At 46.3% G+C, this 21,750-nt stretch overlaps 1 protein-coding gene across 2 annotated transcripts in view; it reads right to left on the reverse strand.

Annotated features, from left to right (window-relative positions):
* MGAT4B (alpha-1,3-mannosyl-glycoprotein 4-beta-N-acetylglucosaminyltransferase B) overlaps positions 1-21,026 on the reverse strand; it is a 48,604-nt gene extending 27,578 nt beyond the window's left edge. For both annotated transcript variants that reach the window (XM_071759058.1, XM_071759057.1), the window contains exon 1: positions 20,746-21,026. In XM_071759058.1, the coding sequence (XP_071615159.1) occupies positions 20,746-20,842 (97 nt within the window). In that variant the 5' untranslated portion in view covers positions 20,843-21,026. The remainder of the gene's footprint in view (positions 1-20,745) is intronic.
* Positions 21,027-21,750: the final 724 nt, after the last annotated feature.

The following is a 21,750-nucleotide window of genomic DNA, read 5'->3' on the forward strand; positions in this document are numbered from 1 at the left end:
TTATGCTTAATTTCACAACTGTTCCTAAAGTGCTGGTTAGTCCTGGCAGAGGACACTCCAGGCTCCCTGTGAGCAGAGATACAGAGTTCATGCTTCTCATTTCCTTGGAAGGCATCTATTTAAATGCATTTGAGTTTTCATTATTTCACACCCCATTACCTTTACTGGTGGCATATATAAGGTAATGCTAATTGCTCTGTGGGCTGCTGTGGTTCAGTTTTCCAGAGTTTCCATGTGCAGGATGACGCTGAATTGGGCTGCCTGGAGGGCAAAGTACTGCAGCATCCAGCCCTGGCAGCATCTCACAGTCCCCTACCCCTCCAGGGGAAATTGATGGATCAGTTGGTTTTATACCAGGACAGGAGATGTTCAAACCAAAAGCAAAGACATTTTCAAACTTGGGGAAGTCAAGAGAGAGCAGCAGAGCTTTGGCGGGCTCTTGGCTGCTCAGCAAAGGTGAAGGAGGGAGAGGGTCTTCACACTCTGAGCCACAGCTCTTATGGAGAGAGGTAAATGGCACAAAATCCCAGCAAATGACACCTGCAGGAGCAAGACAGTTCAGGGCCTGACCCTGTTCTCTGAAGCCCATCTGTCCTGGAGGTCAAAACCCAGGGAAAATCCCATGGTGGGGCAGCAAGGACTGGCACAGCACTGGGAACTCAAGAGGCACGACTCAGCCCCATTGAACTGCCCTTAAAACTTGCAGCACAAGTATTTAGAGCTCAATTTGAGGCCCTGTTCCCTCTGTACAAAGAGGTTTACTGTCAGATTGTAGTGCCTGGGGAGGCTGTTTCTGTACTTGGGTACTTTAGGTACTCCTGATGCATCTGAACACCTCTCTGGAAATGGTCTCTCACCGGTCACCCAGGCTGCTCAGCACCTCTTCCAGTACTAAAAGCCTAAAAGTTTAGTACTAAAAGTACTAAACTGTCATTTTAGCACAGGGAGAAACATTTTGCAATCAGTCCTTTGGAGTGCTTTTATAAGACATTTATAAAGCAAATCACCCTGGGTGAGTCCCCTGTTAATAACTTATCCTGGTATCCAGCTTCCCAAAGCTTCCCATGCAGAGATCAGCTTCATTACCCAGGATCACCACTGTGTGCTGCTGCAGAAAACCTAATCCAATTTTCTTCCTCTTTAGGGATAAAACATCAAGAGAGAGCAGACAGTCTGTCAGATACAGCAGGAAGAAGTGAAGTCAGAGCTGTGTCATCATCATCTCCATCAAACCTGTGTCTGAACAGGAGCAAGACAGACAGGTGAGTTCCACTGCTGTCATGGGTTGAGAGGAGTGGTTCAAGATGCACAACCTCTTTTGGGGAGCTAATTATTTAGTTTCATGACCATGGCAAAACCAAAAATGTATAAACTATAAATCATAAATCTATGTATGTGGGTATTTTATGAATAAGAAGACACTCCCAGAAGACTCCCATGGCCATGTCCAAAGCCTAGTGAGAGCAGTAGTATTCTGAAAGCCTTATAAATTACTACACAGAAGAAATACTTTATGTTTTCCATAACAAACCAGACTAAGCCTTGCCTGTGCAAAGATACTGAAGGGATCCTGGATGATGCCAAACCACCTCTGTTGTCCCTGGCACCATTCATTTGCAACCTGGCTCGTGCATGTTGGCTGTAGCTAATTCCCTGCATATGTTCTCCTGAGGACAAACCCAGCAGCTTTGTGTGTGTGTGTGTGATACCAGATTTTTTGGGGGGAAGTGTTTCTACACCCCTCCCCCAGCACAGATTTGGAAGGTGTTGGGCAGGCAGCCATCCAAGCACCCAGAAACAGGCAGGGTGTGAGTGCTAAACCAGCCTTGCACACCTGCAAAGACAAATAAATTCTCTAACATCAGACAGCAGACTGTAAAATGAAGCTATAACCACGGCACATGAAGGGAAAATCATTCTGCTGCTAATGCTGGTAACTTCCCTACTGAGAGTAAGGGATATCAACTGGAGAACAGACATCTGAAAGGCTAAAACGTGCACTGGGTTTTTTTTAAGCTTGTGCTGGGCACACAAGTTGAAATGCAAAATTGCTTCTCCTCAACCCACAAGCTGATGTACGTTCCCCACATCCTAATAGTAAGCATGATTAACCATTAGCATAAATCAGCAGGGTTATAATGAACTCTCAGAAAACACCTCAATCATTTCCTCAGAGCTATGTTATACACCAAGTTACATTACGGTTTAAATAACAAACAGCTCCTATGATGGATAAGAAGTCAGACTAAATGATGCTGGAGGTCCTTCCCAGCTTTGAAATGCACAGACATCCGTGTTATTTATGATAAGTGTACAATGGGGACTGGCTGATCCTCCAGAACTGAAAGGGAAGAGCCAGATCAGTTTCCAAAGGTGAAGGGAGAGGAGAAAAGCCAGTTAAGTTTCCCAGCCAGGGCAAGGATTTATTGATAGGAGTGTTCTCCAACTTTGACTTCTCCAGCACAGAGCCCATACAAACATACATCTTGCTTTTCAAAGGACATCCTCTGCGTACAAGCAAATTTCTCCAAATGGCTTTGGCTCCAGCCATGGCAGTATGTTTAGTGCAGTATTTCCAGATGTGTCTTGTATCCCCGTCAGTCCAGCTGCTGCCTCAAGCCAAGAGAGTTATATAAGCTAAAAAGCTTAATTGGATTATTTAGCCCAAACTGTTGGCCGAGAGGCAGTGGCTGGGCAGCCTGGAGAGGACCTGCACCACCTCCAGTCTGGGAGGAAAGGGAGGGAGCAGAAGCCAGTAATTAAATTAAATAATTCATAAAGCAAGACCAGCCTCCCTATCATACTCAAATGTTTTCTCATGCCTCCCATCCCTTTCACAGGGCGTATGAGATGGTACTTTATTAGAGGTATGTTTTCCTACTTCAACAACAATTAAAAAAGAATGCAATGAATGTTTATAGGGCACTAGCATTTCATCTCTGTGCTAACAAGCATTTCCTGACCAGGCAGCTCCACAATATGCAATAATACATAAAGCAACTCAGTTTTCCCACAATAATATTTTTTCCCAAACTTTGGCTGTTGCAGCAGCTTATTTTCCATTTAAGGGCATAATCCTGCTTGTGGGATAACCCATCCCAGCGGATCTTCAGAGATGTAATTATTAGGGCAAAGTCCTAAAAAAGAAAAGTGTTGCAATTTTTCTTGGGAACAAATCAGGAAAGAGAAGAGAGAGAAGCTGAAGGGTTTTCAAATGCTGTAGCTATCAAAGTGTGCCAGAATTATTTTATTTCTTTATTTTTAATAAAACTGGATAGTTAAGTCGGAAGTCAAGTATATAAACTCACACTTAACTTTGAACAGTTCACCTACTCCGCTGCTTAAAAAGGGGTATGTGCATGTCTAAGAGTTACTTAAACCCTTGCCGTGAGGCCCTGGATGGACTTTGCATGGCTACACTAGAAATAATAAAAACAAAAAAGAAGCTTGGCATCCTTCTCTGCCACTGCTGACAACATTCCCACTGCTCTCCACCAGGCAAAGTGCCACGGATAAATTCAACAGATTAAAACCACCAGAAGAGCACGAGAGGCATGGATGTCCTCAGTTCTGCTGGAAATGGCTACACAAACACTGCAAATCACTCACAGAGCTCAGAAAGAGAAACGCCTCTCACCCAGCTCAGCTCTGGTCCCCAAAACACCAGGCACAGGACAAACTCCCCCAAACCCAGGGCTGCAAAGCTCCACCACCTGCAGCCCTGCTGCAATTCATTATGAAGGAGGAGCTGCAATTGCCATGCTGCAGGGAGGGATAGTAAACAGCAGTGTGAGCAAAAAGCTATTTACAGAAGGGCTCTCTGCTACGATCCCATGATTAGTAGTTATGGCAATTTTTCAAAAGAAGGAATACAGAGAGATTTCCACAGGGCACAGCGAGCCACACGATTTGTGCTGCGCTTGGATTTTGTAAATCAAAATCCGAGTGATGTTTACAGCACTCCAGTTGTTCCTTAAACTTTATTTTCCTTTACTGCCTGCATTTTACACCCCCAGTGAGCTGCAGCTCCGTGTGACTGATGGGAAGCAGAAAGTTGGTGCAGCCGGATCGTGCAAACCAACCTCTCCCCCTTGCTTCCCTCCCCCCCCCAATCATCTGCATTAAGCTTCAACAAATTTGTGTAATACCCAGCATTATAGAAATGGATTTCCAACCAGAGGAGCAGTTGGCAGGATTAAACAAGTAGAAAAGCACATGCACATTAAAAATTGGGAGGTCTGTGTGCAAGCTAATGGAGCAAGCAGAAAATAACTGGGCAAGCTCCCTGGGCAGGAGGAATGTTTCCTTTAGAACAGACAGTAATGTGTCATTACAGGAGAAACCAATACAATAAAGATGAATATTCCACCTTCCCCTGGCTAGATTTTGAGTGTTAAGCCAATAAAAACTCTCAGGTTATACTTCACAAAAATAGCTACCCGAAAGAAACCTGCTGGCAGCCCAGCAAAGCAAATTTCATTTGAAAGATAAATTCTACATTCTTCATAGGCAGATGTGAAAATAGATCTGACTTCATCATAACAGACCCTCCCAGGGCCAAAAGAAGCAAATTAATGACCAAGGAGTTGTTTCTTTTGCCCTTCTTCCCCTATCTTCCTTAACTCAACACAGATGAAATTACCAGCAAACCAGCAGGAACTGCATCTTGTAAATAGATAGGGTGCTCTGCAAAGTCAACATGGAATCAATCCAGCACTTGGGACCGTCGGTAAAACACTTGGATGGGGAAACTACACGGATGCTGCAATCACTGTCATCACAAAATGACCATTCAGTGCCACTTCTCCACCGAGGCAAGACTGTACCAAGCCTCTGCTAACAAACACAGCCTTGTCGGGGTGGCAGGGCACGAAGGCGCCTGACACCAGCCTGTGTCTGCCAGAGCATTGCTGGCAATTTAAGGACATGCTGAAAGCCAAGCTGGACCAGGACACCACAGCATCACCTTTTCTAGCTGGCAAAAGGGCAAGCTCAGTCTACCTCCACAGTTTTGTGAAAAGTCCTACGAGCTGACAGATGAAATAGTCTCAACGCTGCCCTTCGGCGCAGCTTTATAAATCTAGATCAGCATCGTCCTCTCCACACTGCAGCAAGAACATGGCACTGAAGGACAATCATCCATCTCCTACCAGGATGGGGCAGGGAGCAGGGGAGGAAGCATATTGAATCAATTAAAATCCCAGCTTGGTCAGAGATAGACCAAAGAATGTCCCTCCAAAAAAACTGAAACCTCCCACGTGTACAGAAGGTGTTGGAAATGGGGTGCAGGGTTCTCACCCACCACCCACCTGCTGGGAAGGGGATGGATTCTGGGAAGGGGACCAAGGTGATAGGAACTGGAATTGCCCCGGGCAGCAGCAGCAGGGAACTGCAGGTGGCTTCCAGTCTTGTGCTTCTTGCAATCTCAAGAAGACTTTTCTGGCTTCAAAGTACTTTTAATTAGGACTAAATCAGTAATTATGATTAATAATTTTAGCTTTAAAAAAAAGTATGGAACATCCAATCACTTTTACCCCACTGTAACTAGAATAAAAAAACATATTACTAGGAAAAAATCTCTGCTTGGCAAACTTTTCCAGCTGCCCAAACCAAGGCAGGAATGAGATCAGTGATGACCTGAGGTGCCACGGAACTGTGCAAAGGTGACAGCTCTTGAATTCTGTGGCTTTGGCCAAATCCTGACTGCAAACTTCAGAAATCCTGCTGGCCCAAAGTCCCTTGGATTCCCTGTACCAAGAAGCAGCTGTTCCTATGGACCACATCTTGGAGGAGAGCTTAGGCTTCTGGGTTTGCTTGTTTTTTTAAAGTTGGCTTAATGTATATTTATTCCGTCTGTAATCTCCCCTTGCTTCCCATCTTCATTTTGAATTATTTATTATCAGGTATCACATTCATTTGCATACTTTATGAGGTGCAAAATAAATGATAAGCCATTACATATTAGACTTTCCCAAAACCATCTGTGCCAGGCTCTGCAGCAGTTCTGGTTTGGTTTTTTTTTCCTCTAATACTTGGGGAGGCAAAAATTTCGAGAGGAGAACTGGATTTGCTGGAAACATGGGCATAAAATAGACCACGTGCTTGCTGATAGCAAAGGTTTATTGCTCTGTTATAGCTTTGCTCTGCAAACAATGTGCAGACTCTCATCTTCGGTGTAATTTAACCAGTGATACAAATTGCAAGCAGTATTAGTTCAAAGACCTTTATTTATTGATTAGAAACAAAGTCCTTATCCTCTTCCTGCTCCCTCCTTGAGCCGTGCTGATTGCACACAATAGAGAGCTATCACTTAAAGAGCCAATTAAGTCAACTTCTGAAAGGTAATTGAATAGCTGAAATTCTTAGTGCAATATTGTACTGCATTATCTTGATTGTGACGAAGGAAAGCAAAGCACCAGAGCAACGAAAATTAGAGCAGGCATTGGCCATAGGTAGGAATACTGAAATGGATGGCTCCATTACCAAAGGTTAAAAAAAAAAACCCACAACAAAAAAACCCATAAGAAACCACGACAATTATTTTCTTTCTGATTATTATTAAACGCTTGCTAGAGGTGTGAAGAAGAGGAATAAAAATAAGAAAATAAAAAAAACACTTGGTCTTGTCTATTTTCTGCACTTGGCAAGACTTCATGAGGGATGGGCTGAGCTGCTGACCAGGCACAGAGATTGCTCCTGGCCCCACCACAACTCTCCCCAGTTTGGAACCCAGTACTGAGGTGTCCTGTACTCTACTGCAAGTTTTTATTAAAGCATTTCTTGTGGCTGGGGCTTTATGAAAAGAATGCTTTTGGTAAAGATTCACCCATGCCTGATGGAGGAGTTCATACTGCCTGCCAGGAGAGCCACTAACACCTTCTCTCTTCTGCCCTCCTGGTTCAAAAGTATCTGGAGGATTTTAGATCATCTCTGGGATTTTCATACCACGGCCCAGCTGGGCTAAAGAGAGTATGAGTTTGAAACTTGTGAAGAAGGACAGAGCTTCAGTCCCTTAGAAAACTGAGCTTAAACCAACAAAGTGAGGAAATGATTGTAAGCTTGCCAATACTCAGAATTTATATAAATCAATCATTCAAATGCAGTCAAAACCCACATCTCAAACTAAAAGCAGAATCCTCAGGAACTTGATGACATTGTACGTGGTCAAAATTCACCATCAATTTCCAAGGAATTACTCAAAGTCACAGCAGTTGTGCTATAAAGCATTTACTCAGGCACATAAAAGGGAAGCTTTTTGCAAAGTAGGAAAAGAGGCGCCACAAAACATAAAAATCTCCCTCTTTCTCCTGCCCTGACAGCAGACTGTGGTGCCACCTTTCACCCCTGTCCTCCTGCCCCTTCCCCAGCCTGCCCTGTTCCTTTCCAGAGCAGCAGAATCAACCCACCCAGCCTCCAAGCAAATTTTTGCCAGTCACTTCTCAGTTTATTTTGCAAATATGTCTGAAAGACAGGACACAATTTAAAGTACCTGAACTTTATTTTTTTTCCAAACTTGAACGTTTACCCAAAATGAAGCCAGAAAGAAGCTGAAGCACTCAAATACAATCCCAAGAGCCCCAGTCCTCAGACAATACTCTGTAAAGAAAGAGCTTTAGTTTTTCTTATTTCAGCAGACTGAAAGTTTAGCAAATACAGCAAAGCACCAGCCTCTCCCTGGTCAGTCTATATGGAGACTTGTTCTGTCTTTTCAAAAGCTCTTTTCAGTCCCACAATCAAAAAATCTGTGAGGACTCTATCTGTAACAGCTCTCAAAATTGTTCGTACTTTCCTTGAGAGCTTACGTCAACTCACGGGATGGAGGAGCCAAGAGAACAAATATTTCATGGAGCAGCCATTGCACATAAATATTGCCCCCTGAAACAGATGCACTGTGAATACAATTACATCCTCACATCAATTACTAAGATATCCAGAAACACTGTCAGTAGCATACAAATAAATAAGCAAAGCAATGTAAGCTTGAAATAAGGAACTATTTGACATTCTAGCAAGCTGCTTCACCTTATAATCATCATTTCCTGAGACACGTTGTGCTGGTTCACATCCCAGTAACACATTTGTGCAACTGCACAGGTACAAGGGAAGCGTACAAATCACGTCTGGCAAAACAACTCTTGGCAAAAGGGCAGGATTTGTGTATTCATTGCTCACTGCTGCACAGTTACATACATTCTAATTCTGACCTCAAACACAATTTGGACAGTGGCAGATGTTTCCTATAGCACAGGCTTCCTTCGGATGAGAGTTAATTCAGTTTGAACGTGGCAGCAGTGAAGAAACAGATTTAAACAAATAGTTTCTGCTCCCTCTGTAAGCTTGACCCTGCAGAGGTAAAAAATGAGGGACTGAATTAACAGCTAAACCTGCCTCTCCCTGCCTCAGCTCTGAAATCAGACCAGCCCAGTGAGCCTATGCTTCCCTGCCACCAAAGACCTCCTTTCAGTGACATCAGCCTGTGTCAAAATGAAGTTAAATTATACTAATGAGCTTCTTCCAGATGCACATTGATGTAACTGAGAGGAGAATATGCCTCTTGTTTTAGGCTCCTTAAGTTTTGAAAAAAAAAAAAAAAAGGGGGGGGGGCATGTTCTTCTGCAACCTTCTTCCTCCTCTCCCCTTATTATCCTCAGTAGCTCCCTCCTGTTACTCTACACTAACAACTGGATCATTATTGCAGAGCTGCAACCAAAACCTTCCATAAGATCCAGCTGCAATTTTACACATATAGTTGCCTGCACTGAAGAGCCCTGAAATGCTCTTAACGAGTTGTATGCCCAGGGATCTTCACCTGTCAGTGGAATGGGCTGAGGAAGTGACAGCTGCTTAAATAGCACACACACAGCCGAGTAATTTAAGGGGAAAAGAAGCACTATAAATAATTGAAATCACACCAAGAAACGTAGGCAGAGCAGAGGGAAAGAGGGCAACACAGAGGAAGCTGGCAGCAGGAGAAGAGATAAGGACTTCTCCTGGAAGCCAAACTAAAAAGAGTGCACGTACCAATAAATCCACAGCTTTCCACCTGGGTGCTGCACTACATGGCAGCAGACAAAAGAAATCGGTGACCTTTTCTGCACTGCTTGGCACTCTGAATTTTACCCACCTATGAGCCCTCTCTTGCCAACATTTTCCCTTTTTTCCTCACTGTCAAATCTGTAAACCTGATGCAAATGACCCCGCTGCCTCAAACCTGGTCACTAAATGATGCCAATGAGTAGATGTGTATTTTAAATGGGCAGTTCTGCCACTGATGACTCCCTCACCTCCAGGGACCCACTTCTTAGAGCTCAGCCTTCAAGCAGAAGCTGTGGAACATGTCCCTGTGCACCCAGCACAGGTCAGAACACACTGGAGATGATCCTGCTCTCATCTGGGGTTTCTGAGGACCACAGATAGCTGGGATATCTGCATCTGGGATAGGTGCAGAAATGACCACCTGCAGTTTGAAGGCTTTAAGAATAATTAGCCAGCACTCTGGAAGAACAAACCAGTGCTTGAAGTTTCAATCCCAGCAATAAAACACCTCCTTTGATGCCCACAGCTGCTAGGAAGGGCTTAACATCATCATTTCACCTGACCTTTAACCATTACAGCAATATTTCTTAACCAGCATCTTAGAAGTTATGGAACATACAACAGTGCTCAGGCTAAGTGATCTGTCACTGTCTTGACAGATTGCCAGAGATGGGAATTATTTGCCTTTCATAAGTGACCTGCATGATGCACACACAGAGAGCTCTGCAGACATCCAGAAAAACCCTGCTGTTTCTCTCCAGGTACAGCTCACCCAAGCAGAAGGTAAGTTTATTATGCTCTGTGCAGGTAACACGTAGCACAAAATCTCCAGGTGCCACAGCATTGAGGAAAGGAGACTAAAACTAGCAGCTCAGCTAACCAGACACCTTTAACCAGGAGCAAGTAATGAGATTTCTTAGTGAACAGTTCATTCAAAGGGCATTCAGTGATATCAAGAACCAGGTAAAAAAACCCCAAACATTAAGGTCTATGTAGAAGTCCAGAGCATGTGGGAAGGGTGGTTTCCTCAGAGGTAAGATGGGTATCTTGCCTTACACAGCAACCTATAGGAGCCAAATGCCAGACCTCTCCAGATTCCAGGTAAAAGCCTGCACCAGTGACCACTGTCAAAGCTCAGCCCTGCTCCTAGAGCCACAGGGCTGGTAACTGTGACCAGGAGGCAGAGAAACACTGGTGCTGACTCTTCTGTGTGAGCAATTTAGTTTAAGAAATGCTGTTCTAGAAGCACATCACCAAGATGAAACGTGACCATTCTTAAATATAATTAATTTCTTAAATGGTGTTCCAGAGGCAGCAAGGATCTTCTCTATGCACAGCCCTACTAGGCAAGTGCCTTATCTGCATGTGCTGTCTAATTGCATATCAGAGACCCTTCTGTGGGCTACCTGGCCCAAATCCAAGTCTGGCATGGGGGAGCTGGGCTTCATGTGCCTCTAAGGACATCCTCTGGTTCTGACAGGCAAGTGATAGCTCCTGGTGGTGTGAACAGCAAATCTGGTGTCAAGAGCAACTACTGGTCCCCAGTGTAAACAGCCACACCAACTGCTTGGAGGGTTGTGCTACATGAAGGAGACTGGAAACCCAAGTCCATCTTGGACAGGACAGCATTTCTTGTTTGACTTCTCATTAAAAGCAAGGAAGCCCTTCTGTACTTCCAACAGACATCTGAACCTTAACTGTACTCCCATGCCAGCAAGAAAAGATGGGAACCTTGTGATCTGAGGGGGCCAGCTGCTGAGGAGCTACATTTAGGCACTTTCCACACAGTGAGTGATGGAGCCATTCCCTGACAAGACAGCCATGCACAGCATCTGTCCTCCAGCCTGCAGACTGCTCAACCTCCCCTTCCAGCTGGAGGATGGCTGGTGGGCTGCCATCTCAGCTGAAGTCCCCAGACTGGCTCTGGGGGTTGGCTGCACAGCCTGGCTCACTGAAGGATGCTGCAGCTGGCCCTGCCCTGCCTCAGTTTGCTTGGTGTGAGGCTGGAGAGAAATGACCCTAGAACGGCTGGCAAAGGCAGCTGCCTGCAGCTGATGGGGGATGATGAAGAATCAACTGCTTCCTAGAAGAGGATTTTTGTTCCCCAAACCTCCAACCAGCTGATTTCCTATGGCCAGGGGCTCACAGAGAACAGAGACCCCATAACGCAGAGCTTTGAACCCTGTTAACTGATCCGGCCTCATCCAAATGTCATGGTTGCTGCTAATACAAAACTGTTTCATTTGTCTTTCTGTCATCCTCCACTTCATCCACAGGGCATCCATTAGGTTCAAACACAAAGGCAGCAAAGATCCCACAACAAGAGCCTCATTAACTGTACAACTGGATTTGTTTTGGAGCACAGTGCTGTCCCCTGCACTGCAAGGCAGGGCTCTTGCTGGGGAGAAAAAAATAGATCAAACTAAAAAATGTCTTGCATACCTTACTATTGCAAGAAGCTCTTCTGTCAGACTTAAAACAACAGCACTGCCAGCTGTAAAAGGGAGAAAAAAACCCCAGGAAGTCTCCCCAAAAGAGTGGACCAAATGAAAAGAGAAAAGGATGAAGGAGGTTTCAAATCCGCCCTGGAGAGAATGTGTGTCACAGCTTTAACCTGCTGCAGGGAGGGAGAAGAAAGGAAACAGGATAGCAGAGACCAGAAATCAGATTTATTAGGACCAACCAGGTAGATAAAAGATAGATGGTCACCAAGCGACGGAAGCTATTTCGGAATCAGCTAACTTCTGAAACTGTCTAGTCAGCTTTAGCATTTCATACACATGAAATTAGTGTCCACACAAGAGTACTCTCCTGAAAGGACAGGATTTAATGCAGCCGAGATAATTATCTAGATCCTTCTTTATCCCATTAGTGGTTTTCATTCGCATCCTGGAACACCATAAGCGGATTGTTCAAGAATTATTTGCCATCCGCTGTTTCAATCCCGATTGGAATTATCTTTATACCTCGGTACGAAGAAAAGAGATTACATCCCTGCCAGGGCTTGCTGCAATGCCCTCTTTTCTGAGGCTCCTTTTATCGTTTTCATTCTATAAGGTAATGAAAAGAATGGAAAAACAATTGTCACGGATGTGATTTTGCCCTCTCCTCCTCCTTCTTCCCCACGAGTGGGTCTGGGAGGAGGATGAGGATGGGCTCTTCCCACCGCATCCCCTGCAGGAGATGCACTACTACACCTGCACAGAGATGGAGCTCAGCAAGACTTAGTCACCAAATTACCCAGGACAGGATCCAAAAATGTTCCCAGCTTCCTTTTGCACCATGAGCCACTAATAAAAGAACAAGGATGAAACTGTTGAAACCAATTAAATAAATCACTTGATGCAGAGGAAGAAGTGGGATGCAGCGCACCAGAGATCCCAGGCGTGTGTGCTAAACGTCACATTTCATGCTCTCTAGTAATGTATCTCACTCTGCAAGCTCCAAAGGAGATAAAGCAAACACCATTCCAACAGCCAACACAATCCCTTGCTTCAAGGCCTAAAACAACAAGAAGACAAAATTCCCCTCCCAGCCATTCTAACCACCAACTGGGTTTTGTATTAATGGAAGAATTGCATCTCCTTCCAGGCATGGTGAGGACACTGCTCACCTCCTCATGGGCATCTGACAGTCTGCCCAGCAGTGAGTAAAGGTGCCTGTATGACACAAAACTATCCCTCCTCCTTGCCAGAACCTGAGGAGGTAGGTATTTAAACCTGACATGAATCAGAATGCATGGATTTTTTAAAAAAGCAACACTTTATGGCTGCGTAATGAGATCTGTAGGAGAGTCCTCTTTATAAACAAGTTATTAACAGGGGGAGGAGGGACACAATAATAGCAGGTGCCAATTACTCAGCTCCCAGCAGAGACTTTTCCAATTTCTCACCTTCCCCCAAAGCAAGATGTGCCACTGTATGGTAGCACATTTCCTTGCAAGTGTAACACCCTTTCGGAGCACTGCTCCTCTCCACAAAGCGAAGCTCCTTTGCAGCTGGGCCACCACCAGAGAGGGGCAGCCCGTGGCCCCACCAACCCTGCACCTGAGCTGAGACCAACAGGACATGTAATTAATCTGGAAAGAGTGAAAAAGTATAAAGGAAATAAAATTAATTTTTTATTTGACTCCGAAACCTGGCCAACAGAACAGCAAATTTGTGAGCTAACTGTGAATACCAGGTTTGTGTCTCTGCAAAGATCTCCTCAGTTTCAGGAACAAAACACCAGTAATGACTTTGTTATTTAAAGCTGGTGGCATAGTTTCAGAAAGTAAATGTCCCCATTGCAACTGGAACCACCCAAGATCCCATCCTTTGGGATCGCATCCTTTGTGACAAGCACACCAGGGAAATGATTAATACTACAAAAGTAATCTGAACCTTTGCAATCATTACTTCCAAAATCAGCAAATAATTACCAGTGCCTTCAGCAATCAATACCCAAGATAAACAGACCATTAAATTTCAAAAGAAACAGAAGAAAGTAGTTAATATTTGCCAAACACAAGCCAAATACATTTTTTCATGGTAACCAAATACTTCCAGTAAATAGATACTTCAGCTCACTGGAGAGGCACTTTCAGAAAGTAATAAATTAATCTAATAAAACAGACAGACAGGGTGGAACCAGACATTAACGAAACACAAACTGATCTATACAGAGCCAGCCCACAGTCCATGTCCTAATTATGCTCATCCACCATTCTGCATACTTACCTCCCCCACCCAAGTCAGCTCTTAAACTCAGGGAAAATACACGTTTCATGTGGATTCACTGGCACGACACAGCAGAGAATTTCAGCCATCAAGCAGTGAAGTTTGTGCTCAGCTACAATTTGCATTTCCAATTTTTTTTTCCTAAATACCTCTTGCTCCTCAAAGTTATCATATTAATCTGCTTTTAAGCATGATTCTTGCTTTGCTCTCAATTTAGCTGAAGTTCCACCAGTGAGGTGCAGGGTGAGCTCTGGCTGCCCATGCCCAATGCCCATGCAAGCATCCCCATGGAACATCCCCATGTTGGAACCAAGAGGCTTTGCCTTGCCATCACCCCTGGGACACAAGAGGATTTGGAGCAACCCTGACACCTGGTGTGAGGACCACCACCTCCTCTCCAGGCAGCCCAACCTTTACCAAAATCTATCAACCTTGTCCTCAAAATAATTACTTGGAATTAATGAAGCCACAGTAATAGGTGACAATCTGGTAAAGTTCCTCAAATGGTGGATGACTTGAACTGGACAAAATTAAGAGAGGGGGATGTGTGGGCAGATGTCCATCCTAGTCCTTTTCTGCCATATCAAAAGAAGAAGGGAAGGAGGAACCAGAGAGAAATGGAAGATAAAGAGAAAAGATGTCAAAGCCAGCTCTGGAGGGAGTGCAATGAGAGATGGCACGAAAAAGGAATAATGGAAACATGAAAGGAAAGATCAAATAAAAGCAAAAGATCACAGTCTGGGTGCAGAGAGGAGGGAGGGGAGACCACCACACTGTTTTCACCAGCATTAACTGAATAATTCATTTGACAGCACTTGTCTGCAGCACTGGTTGAGTCTGAGAGTCCAACACTGCCCAGGTCCACCCATCCACCAGGCAACACATGGGGTCAAATACTGTTCTTTTTCTTCACATCCAGCATGGGGACACTGCACACTACCTCTGTTCCCTTAAGCACCTGTCTTTTGGGGAGGAATACAGCTATTTAGACCTCACTCAGAAAACTTCTCCAGCTTCTTCTGTGTCAAGTTCTTAGTACTGGCAGGGTTAGTCTTGCCAGGATGCTTTCACTTCAAACAGGCTACACAAACATATGGTGCTATTACACATATATTAAATAGCTCATATCTCAGTTGTGGAAGTGTTGCTTTGATTATTTACAAAGGCTTCTGAAGACTACACAACGCTTTTGGTACCACAGGACTCCTATCTAAGCCATGAAATTCCTTGGAGCAGTGACAATGCAAAGAGGATTTATTGCTGCATTCGTACAAGTAGCAAGTGACACAAAGGAGCCTTCAGGCTAAACCTTATTTCCAGAAAGCTCTTGCCCTCACAGGGAGAGAAAAAAAACCCAAACACCTACATCCAATCTTTCCATGGAAAGAACATGGAAAATGTTCACCTGAAACAAAGTTTCTCTCCAAATATTTTTAGGCTGGTGCAAAGGTTTCCTGCGGGGTGGTGGGTAGATGTAGGTGTCTATGTTGAGCCAGGTGTCCCAGGACACATATTTTTTGGTGTTTCTTTATACCACAAACTGAGAGATTGGTATTTTAGTGACTGGTTTGGGTTTGTGAACAGGGAGAATGGCAGATAAGCCAAGCCCACCTGCAGCAGCCTGCCAGCAGCCTTGCCCAGTCTATTGCTAAAGAGATTCCTCCATCACTTAGCAGGCTTCAAAGCTTTCCAGAGATGACTGGCAGCTTCACTTAAACTGGCCAGCTACAGATGTGTTTTACATTAAACACTAAGTGAATGATCAATGAACATTCAGGATATAAGCACAAATCAATGATTTACTTTAGATGAATCAAAGGGAATCACAAATGAGAACGGGGTTTGTTCTGTAACAGAAGTAAAACAAGAGAAGCACTTGATGTAATTGTGTGTGTGTGTGTGTTAACCTCCTCTGCCTGCTCCTCTCCTACACACAGACACTCTCCTAACACAGACACTGCTGTCAGCAGCACGGCTGTGTCCTCCAAACCTCTGTGACAAGAGATGTCACTGTCCCCAGAGAGCAGATGGGAACTCAGGCATGAAACAATCTGACTGATTTTCCCAAGACCAGCTGGAATATGGCACAGCAAGGACCCAAACCCATGTCCCCTGTGCTGGGAAACACCATCCTGGCTAGGAGAAAGCCCTCACCCACTTCCAGTAACTCCAACTCCACCATCCACAACCACAGCTCTTATTGTTGGAGCAGTGATGGATGGGACACAAAAAAGAGCATGTGCACTATAGGTCAGGAGCCCCAGTTAAAGACCTAATAAAAACTGCGAAGAAATAAAAAAGAAATACAGACAATGAAAGATTTGATAAATGTCTATCAACAGACAGCATGCTGTCCCTCACTCTTGGGATGAATCTGGTCAAATCATACTCAAGAAAATTTTACAAAGGTTGCTGCATTCTGGCCACCAAATCCCCACTATGTCTGCTGAGCACCCAACAGGCTCAGTAAAGCCTCTCAGACGTGCTCCATCTTTTTATTCACCATGCATGTTAGTGACAGATTTCTAAACACTCCAGTTCTTCAGCCAGGTCCCTGACTGCACATGTTCAGCCAACACAAGCAGACTCTGGGTCTGATCCCAGTGTCTCCCCTCCTGGCAAATGCTTCCAAGGGCTGCAGTGAAATTATCTCAGCTCAGAGCAAGGCTTTCACTCACACCTGTCCAGCCTGTGCCCAAGATCTCCAAGAAACTACAAAAACTGCAGTCAACCTGGTGCAGGTAACAGAAATGGAAAAGCAGAAGGAACAACCCCATGCTGCAAGATGTGGCTCATATTTAGCAGCATCACAGGCTTTGACTCTGATGCTTCCAGAGCAGATTAGTGTTCATGGCTTTTACACATTATGTAAGAAGACTCTGTAAATGCGCTCAGAGGAACATCCCTCTGGGACAAAGTCTGCTTCCCACAAAGGACACCCCAAGCCAGGGGAGCATCCCTCCACGTGCAGGATTTCTCTACAGAGATGCTGCCAGAGATGCACTGGGCACTGGAGCAACAACCACGCTGCAGATGGTGCCCAGAGATCACCAACACCCCAGCATCCCATTCCCCACCACCTTCACCAGTCAAGAGAGAGACCCCCCCCATGCTCAGATCTGCACTGAGATACCCACCCAGGATGCAAGCTCCTGTCATGGATGAGAACTGAAAAGTTTTCATCGTTGGAAAGGAAAAAAAAAAAAAAGGCAACTCAATTGTAGGTAGGTTAAACTTCTTCACCATCATCCCATCTGCACTTGGTACTGATCTGAAGTCAGGAAAACATCCTGCTTTCCTGCAACCTCCACACTGGGCATGCTAACCTCTTCAGTGGTCACCATCCAGAGTTAAATCCTGCAGGTCCACCTGATGACAGCAGGTTACAGAGGCAGCTGCTGGCTTTTGAAAGTTAAACCTTACTTAAACCTAAAACCAGTAAAGAGAGAAGAGCATCTAAAGTATGTTGAGGGAAAATCGATGGCAGGTGGGTATCACAGGTGACAGGTGATGCCTGGAAGGACAACATTGCTCTTCCAAAGGACCTGGCACTCAGGGGTTATGGCTTCCAGCTACTGGCCTGGATGAAGGACAGAAGAAATAGGATTTTTAAATTATTCTGCTTGCCTTTTGGTCTGTTTATTTCACTATGCACTAGGAGGAGACGTACAGAGATGTTTGGGTTCAAAACAGTGACTCCATTTTCTCAACCTGCTTCAGTTGCTGTTCCTGGGGTCAAAGAGAGGTGGCAGCTCCTGTGCCATGAACACAGGTACAAATTCCTCAAGCAATTGCTGACTTTTTCCATTCCCTGGAGCTCTTTCAATAGGTATTTGTCAGATGAATAAATATTGTAGGAGTGACCACCAGTGATCAAAGCCTGTTGTTTGAGATGTTTTGATCCATTAGGGAGTGATGTAAAGTGAAGTGCAAGCCCATAGCAGAAGCCAGGGAGGATCAGCAGAGCCCCAGCACAGGCTGCTGCACATCCCTGCGTGGGGAATGCTCTGGACACCACTCTTGGGAACATCTGTGCTTCCTCACTTGGATGGTGCAAAGCATCACCCAAGTGACCATGAGCTGCAGAAGATGAGCCAGCAGCACTCCCTGGGGCTCAGAGTAGTTAAGGTTCCAGGAGAAGCTATCCCAGGTCTGATACCAACTCCTGTATCCATGACTTGGCCAACAACAGAGAAACTGCAATTACTGCCTTTGAAGGCTACACCAAGCTGAGAGGGAGAGCAAGCATGCAGGAGGACAAGATCAGAATTCAAAACAATCCTGACACTTTAGAAACAAGAGTCTGAAAAAAAGAATGCAGTTCAACAAGGACAAGCATGAGGTAATGGGATTTGGTAAGAATAATTACCAAGAAAATACAACACAAGGAATGAAATGCAGGAAAAGTTCTGGAGAAGAACGGCTGAAGGGTCAATGAGGTGAAAAAAAATTAAACACGAATCATCTGTGGCAAAAGTACAAAGCAAACATACCAAGATGTATAAACAGGACCATTATATGTAAAAGACCTGAAGTAACCCCTTATTCTTCTGAGCAAAAATAAGGCAATTATTTTAGTCCTCAATAGCAGGCTGAGCATCACTCTTTCATGAAGGATGACAGTCCAGAAGTGTGTAATAAGGACCACTGCAGACCAAGAATACATGACCTAAAAATCATAGAACCATATAAAAAATAACGAAAAGGAACCAGCATGGTTTATTCTGTATTAGCAGCAAATAAGGGGAGACACGGTAGCAAGTTCCAAAGCAACCTTCATGCCTGTGCCAAATAAATGGAAAAAGAAGAGCAAACATTAAACCAAGCTGAAGGAAAAAACATTTCTGTTCAGGTTGTAAGAAAAGCCTAATGGCAGGGCTGCTAAATGTCAAACAGACTGCCCAGGGTGCTTAGGCATCTCTGTCATTGGAGGTTTTTAAGAATTAATACAATAAACATCTGTCAGGAAGGGTTTGGTTACCACTGATCCTGCACAGGGCAGGAGATGGACTGGACGGCCCCTCAAGGTCTTCTCCAGCTCTGTTCTGAATAATGGCCAGATACGTAAATGACCATAATAGCCGGAAACCTGCTGGGCTGACACAGCCTCTCCCGGGTTATTTGTGACCTGTTGTGGTGATTGCTGCTTGCAAGTGACAATCTGTTGCTGCCAGAGGAAAAAGCATGTCCCAGGGAGGGTCCAAGCAGCAAGGACAGTGGTACCCAAGGTTATTATTTTGGCACTTGAATGAGCAGCAGGGGAAAAGTCGCTCGTTAAAAAATAAAAGTGAGTCAAAGGACAACAAAGTGCAGACAGCAGAGCCTGCCTAGTGTGTTGGGCACCTCGCTTCAGAAGCCAGGAGTGGCTGCTGGGAGCCTGAGCAGCACCACACGCTGCTTTCACTTCATTTATGGGAGGCAGCTACAAGCAAAGCGACTGCTCAGCAGTAACCACAAGAAAGCAGCTCTCAGAGCACTCCTCTGCCCCTGCACAACTTCCCCCCATCTAGCATTTCTGGCTGAAAGCACACACAACACCACCTGGTTGTGCAAACATTTTTTTCCAGTTAAAATCCCCCTGCAGCAGGAGCTGGTGATCCACCCGTGGTACCCCTGCATTATGAGCACCCATCATCCAAACCTCTGCGGGGAAGCAGCTCCAGTGGGATTTAAACCACGTTAGCAGCATGACAGAGGAGCCCTTCAGCTGACAAACAAGGCAGAGGAGTCCAGGCAGCCACCCATGAGATGCCTACAGCTGCCAGGAGATGACATGTCCCAGGCACCCCTGCCCTGCTGCCAGGGAAGGGGCTGGGCTGGACGGGCACCCACACAGCCTCTTGTCATCCTGCCCATAAGAGACAAAATAACTTTCCCTCTCTCCATAGGCCCCAGTCCTGATGCCAGCCCTGCACCAGGCACAAGCTGTGCCGGGTGACTGCATGGTGTGCCACACATCTGACACTCAGCAAAAGCTGCTTCTCACCTGTAGCTGGGAAAAAAGCTTTAACAGGTGAGTGGGAAGAGAGGGTCAAGGACTGGATGGCTGAGCCACCACCTTTAACAACCTCTAAAACTGCAGGAACTGGAAGAGCTGAGTGACCAGCACAGGTGTGAGGCTGCACATCCATATGTGAGACACACGATTCAGAAGTAACTACCAGAACTGTTCTCCAGGCCAGTACAAACCCAATGCACTGCCTTAGCGAGAGACAGGACGGGGTAAAGCAACTATTATGCTGTCAGGAAAAAAAACAGCAGCAAGGATCTCTGTGATGCCTGACTGCAAGGGATTCCTTGCAGTCAGGACCCTGCACCCCTGTTTTGTAGATGCCAACTGGATGCAAAACCAGCACCGATATTCAAGAGCTGAAGCCCTTGCACCTGTCCCACACGCACTGAACTTCCCGGACTCAGCACTGAGCATCAGGAGCTGCTCAGGTCTCCCCTCACCCCCAGTCTGCCCAGAGACACCCCCCCCAGCCCACAGGTCTCCCCAGTTGCTGCCATTACCGCCTCCCCACGAGGATTTAACCTGCGTGGTGCCCATCACCCACAAAGGTTTTTCATCATAAATGTGACAGTGCAAACAAGCACATCACCAAACCGGAGCCCGCTGCACCCCTAGCCAGAGAAGAGTCCACCGGGCACCCCACAGCGCCCCGACCTTCCGTGGGTGCCCCGGGGAGGAACAGGGACCCCCGGTCCCGGCACCTCTCGCCCTGCTGGGAACGGGCACGCCCACACCGGGGGTCCTACGGGTCTAGGGGCGCCCAGGATCCCGGCGGGTCCCGACACCGGCGACTCCAGCAGGATCCTCCCGGTCCGGATCCCGCGGGTCCCGCAGGATTCCCCTGGATCCGGATCCCGCCGGACCCCCGGAGTCCATCGGGCCCGGCTCCCGGAGCCCACCCCAGCCTCAAGCACCGGCGGCGGGGCCGCGGCCGGGCCCCAGGCTCCCGGGGCGGAGGCGGCCGAGCCCCTTCCTTACCTTTGTGCCCGCCGAAGGCTCCGTACCAGGAGAGCGAGAGCAGGGCGCACAGGCAGCCGAGCAGCAGCGTGAGCGCCGTGCCGCTGCGGAGCCTCATCGCCTCCTCGCCGGCGGGGGCTGCCGCATGTCCCGAGCGCGGCGCGGCCTGGGCGGCCCCGAGGGCCCCGGCGAGCGCGGAGCGGAACGGAGCGGAGCCGAGGGAGCTGAGCGGAGCGGGGCGAACCCCCCGCCCGCCCGCACACAGCGCCCGCCGCGGGGCCGGGACACGGCGGGGCCCGAGGGCGGGGCTGGGGCGGGGCCAAGGGAGGGGCGGGAACGGGAGGAGGGCGCCCCCTTGCGGGAGAATGGGGGAACACGGAGAGCAGCCGGGCTGGGGGGGGGGTGTGTGATTGTGATTGTGTGTGATTGTGTGATTGTGTGTGTGTGATTGTGTGTGTGTGATTGTGTGATTGTGTGTGTGTGATTGTGTGTCTGTGATTGTGTGTGTGTGATTGTGTGTGTGATTGTGATTGTGTGTGATTGTGTGTCTGTGATTGTGTGTGTGATTGTGTGATTGTGTGTCTGTGATTGTGTGTGTGTGATTGTGTGTGTGATTGTGATTGTGTGTGATTGTGTGTCTGTGATTGTGTGTGTGATTGTGTGATTGTGTGTCTGTGATTGTGTGTGTGTGATTGTGTGTGTGATTGTGATTGTGTGTGATTGTGTCTGTGATTGTGTGTGTGTGATTGTGTGTGATTGTGTGTGATTGTGTGTGATTGTGTGTCTGTGATTGTGTGATTGTGTGTGATTGTGTGATTGTGTGTGACTGTGTGTCTGATTGTGTGTGATTGTGTGATTGTGTGTGGTTGTGTGTGATTGTGTGATTGTGTGTGATTGTGTGTCTGTGATTGTGTGTGATTGTGTGATTGTATGTGATTGTGTGTGATTGTGTGATTGTGTGTGATTGTGTGATTGTGTGTGATTGTGTGTCTGTGATTGTGTGTCTGTGATTGTCTGTGATTGTGT

The sequence above is a fragment of the Heliangelus exortis genome, chromosome 15, assembly GCF_036169615.1.
Source record: "Heliangelus exortis chromosome 15, bHelExo1.hap1, whole genome shotgun sequence".
Classification (NCBI taxonomy): Eukaryota; Metazoa; Chordata; class Aves; order Apodiformes; family Trochilidae; genus Heliangelus; species Heliangelus exortis.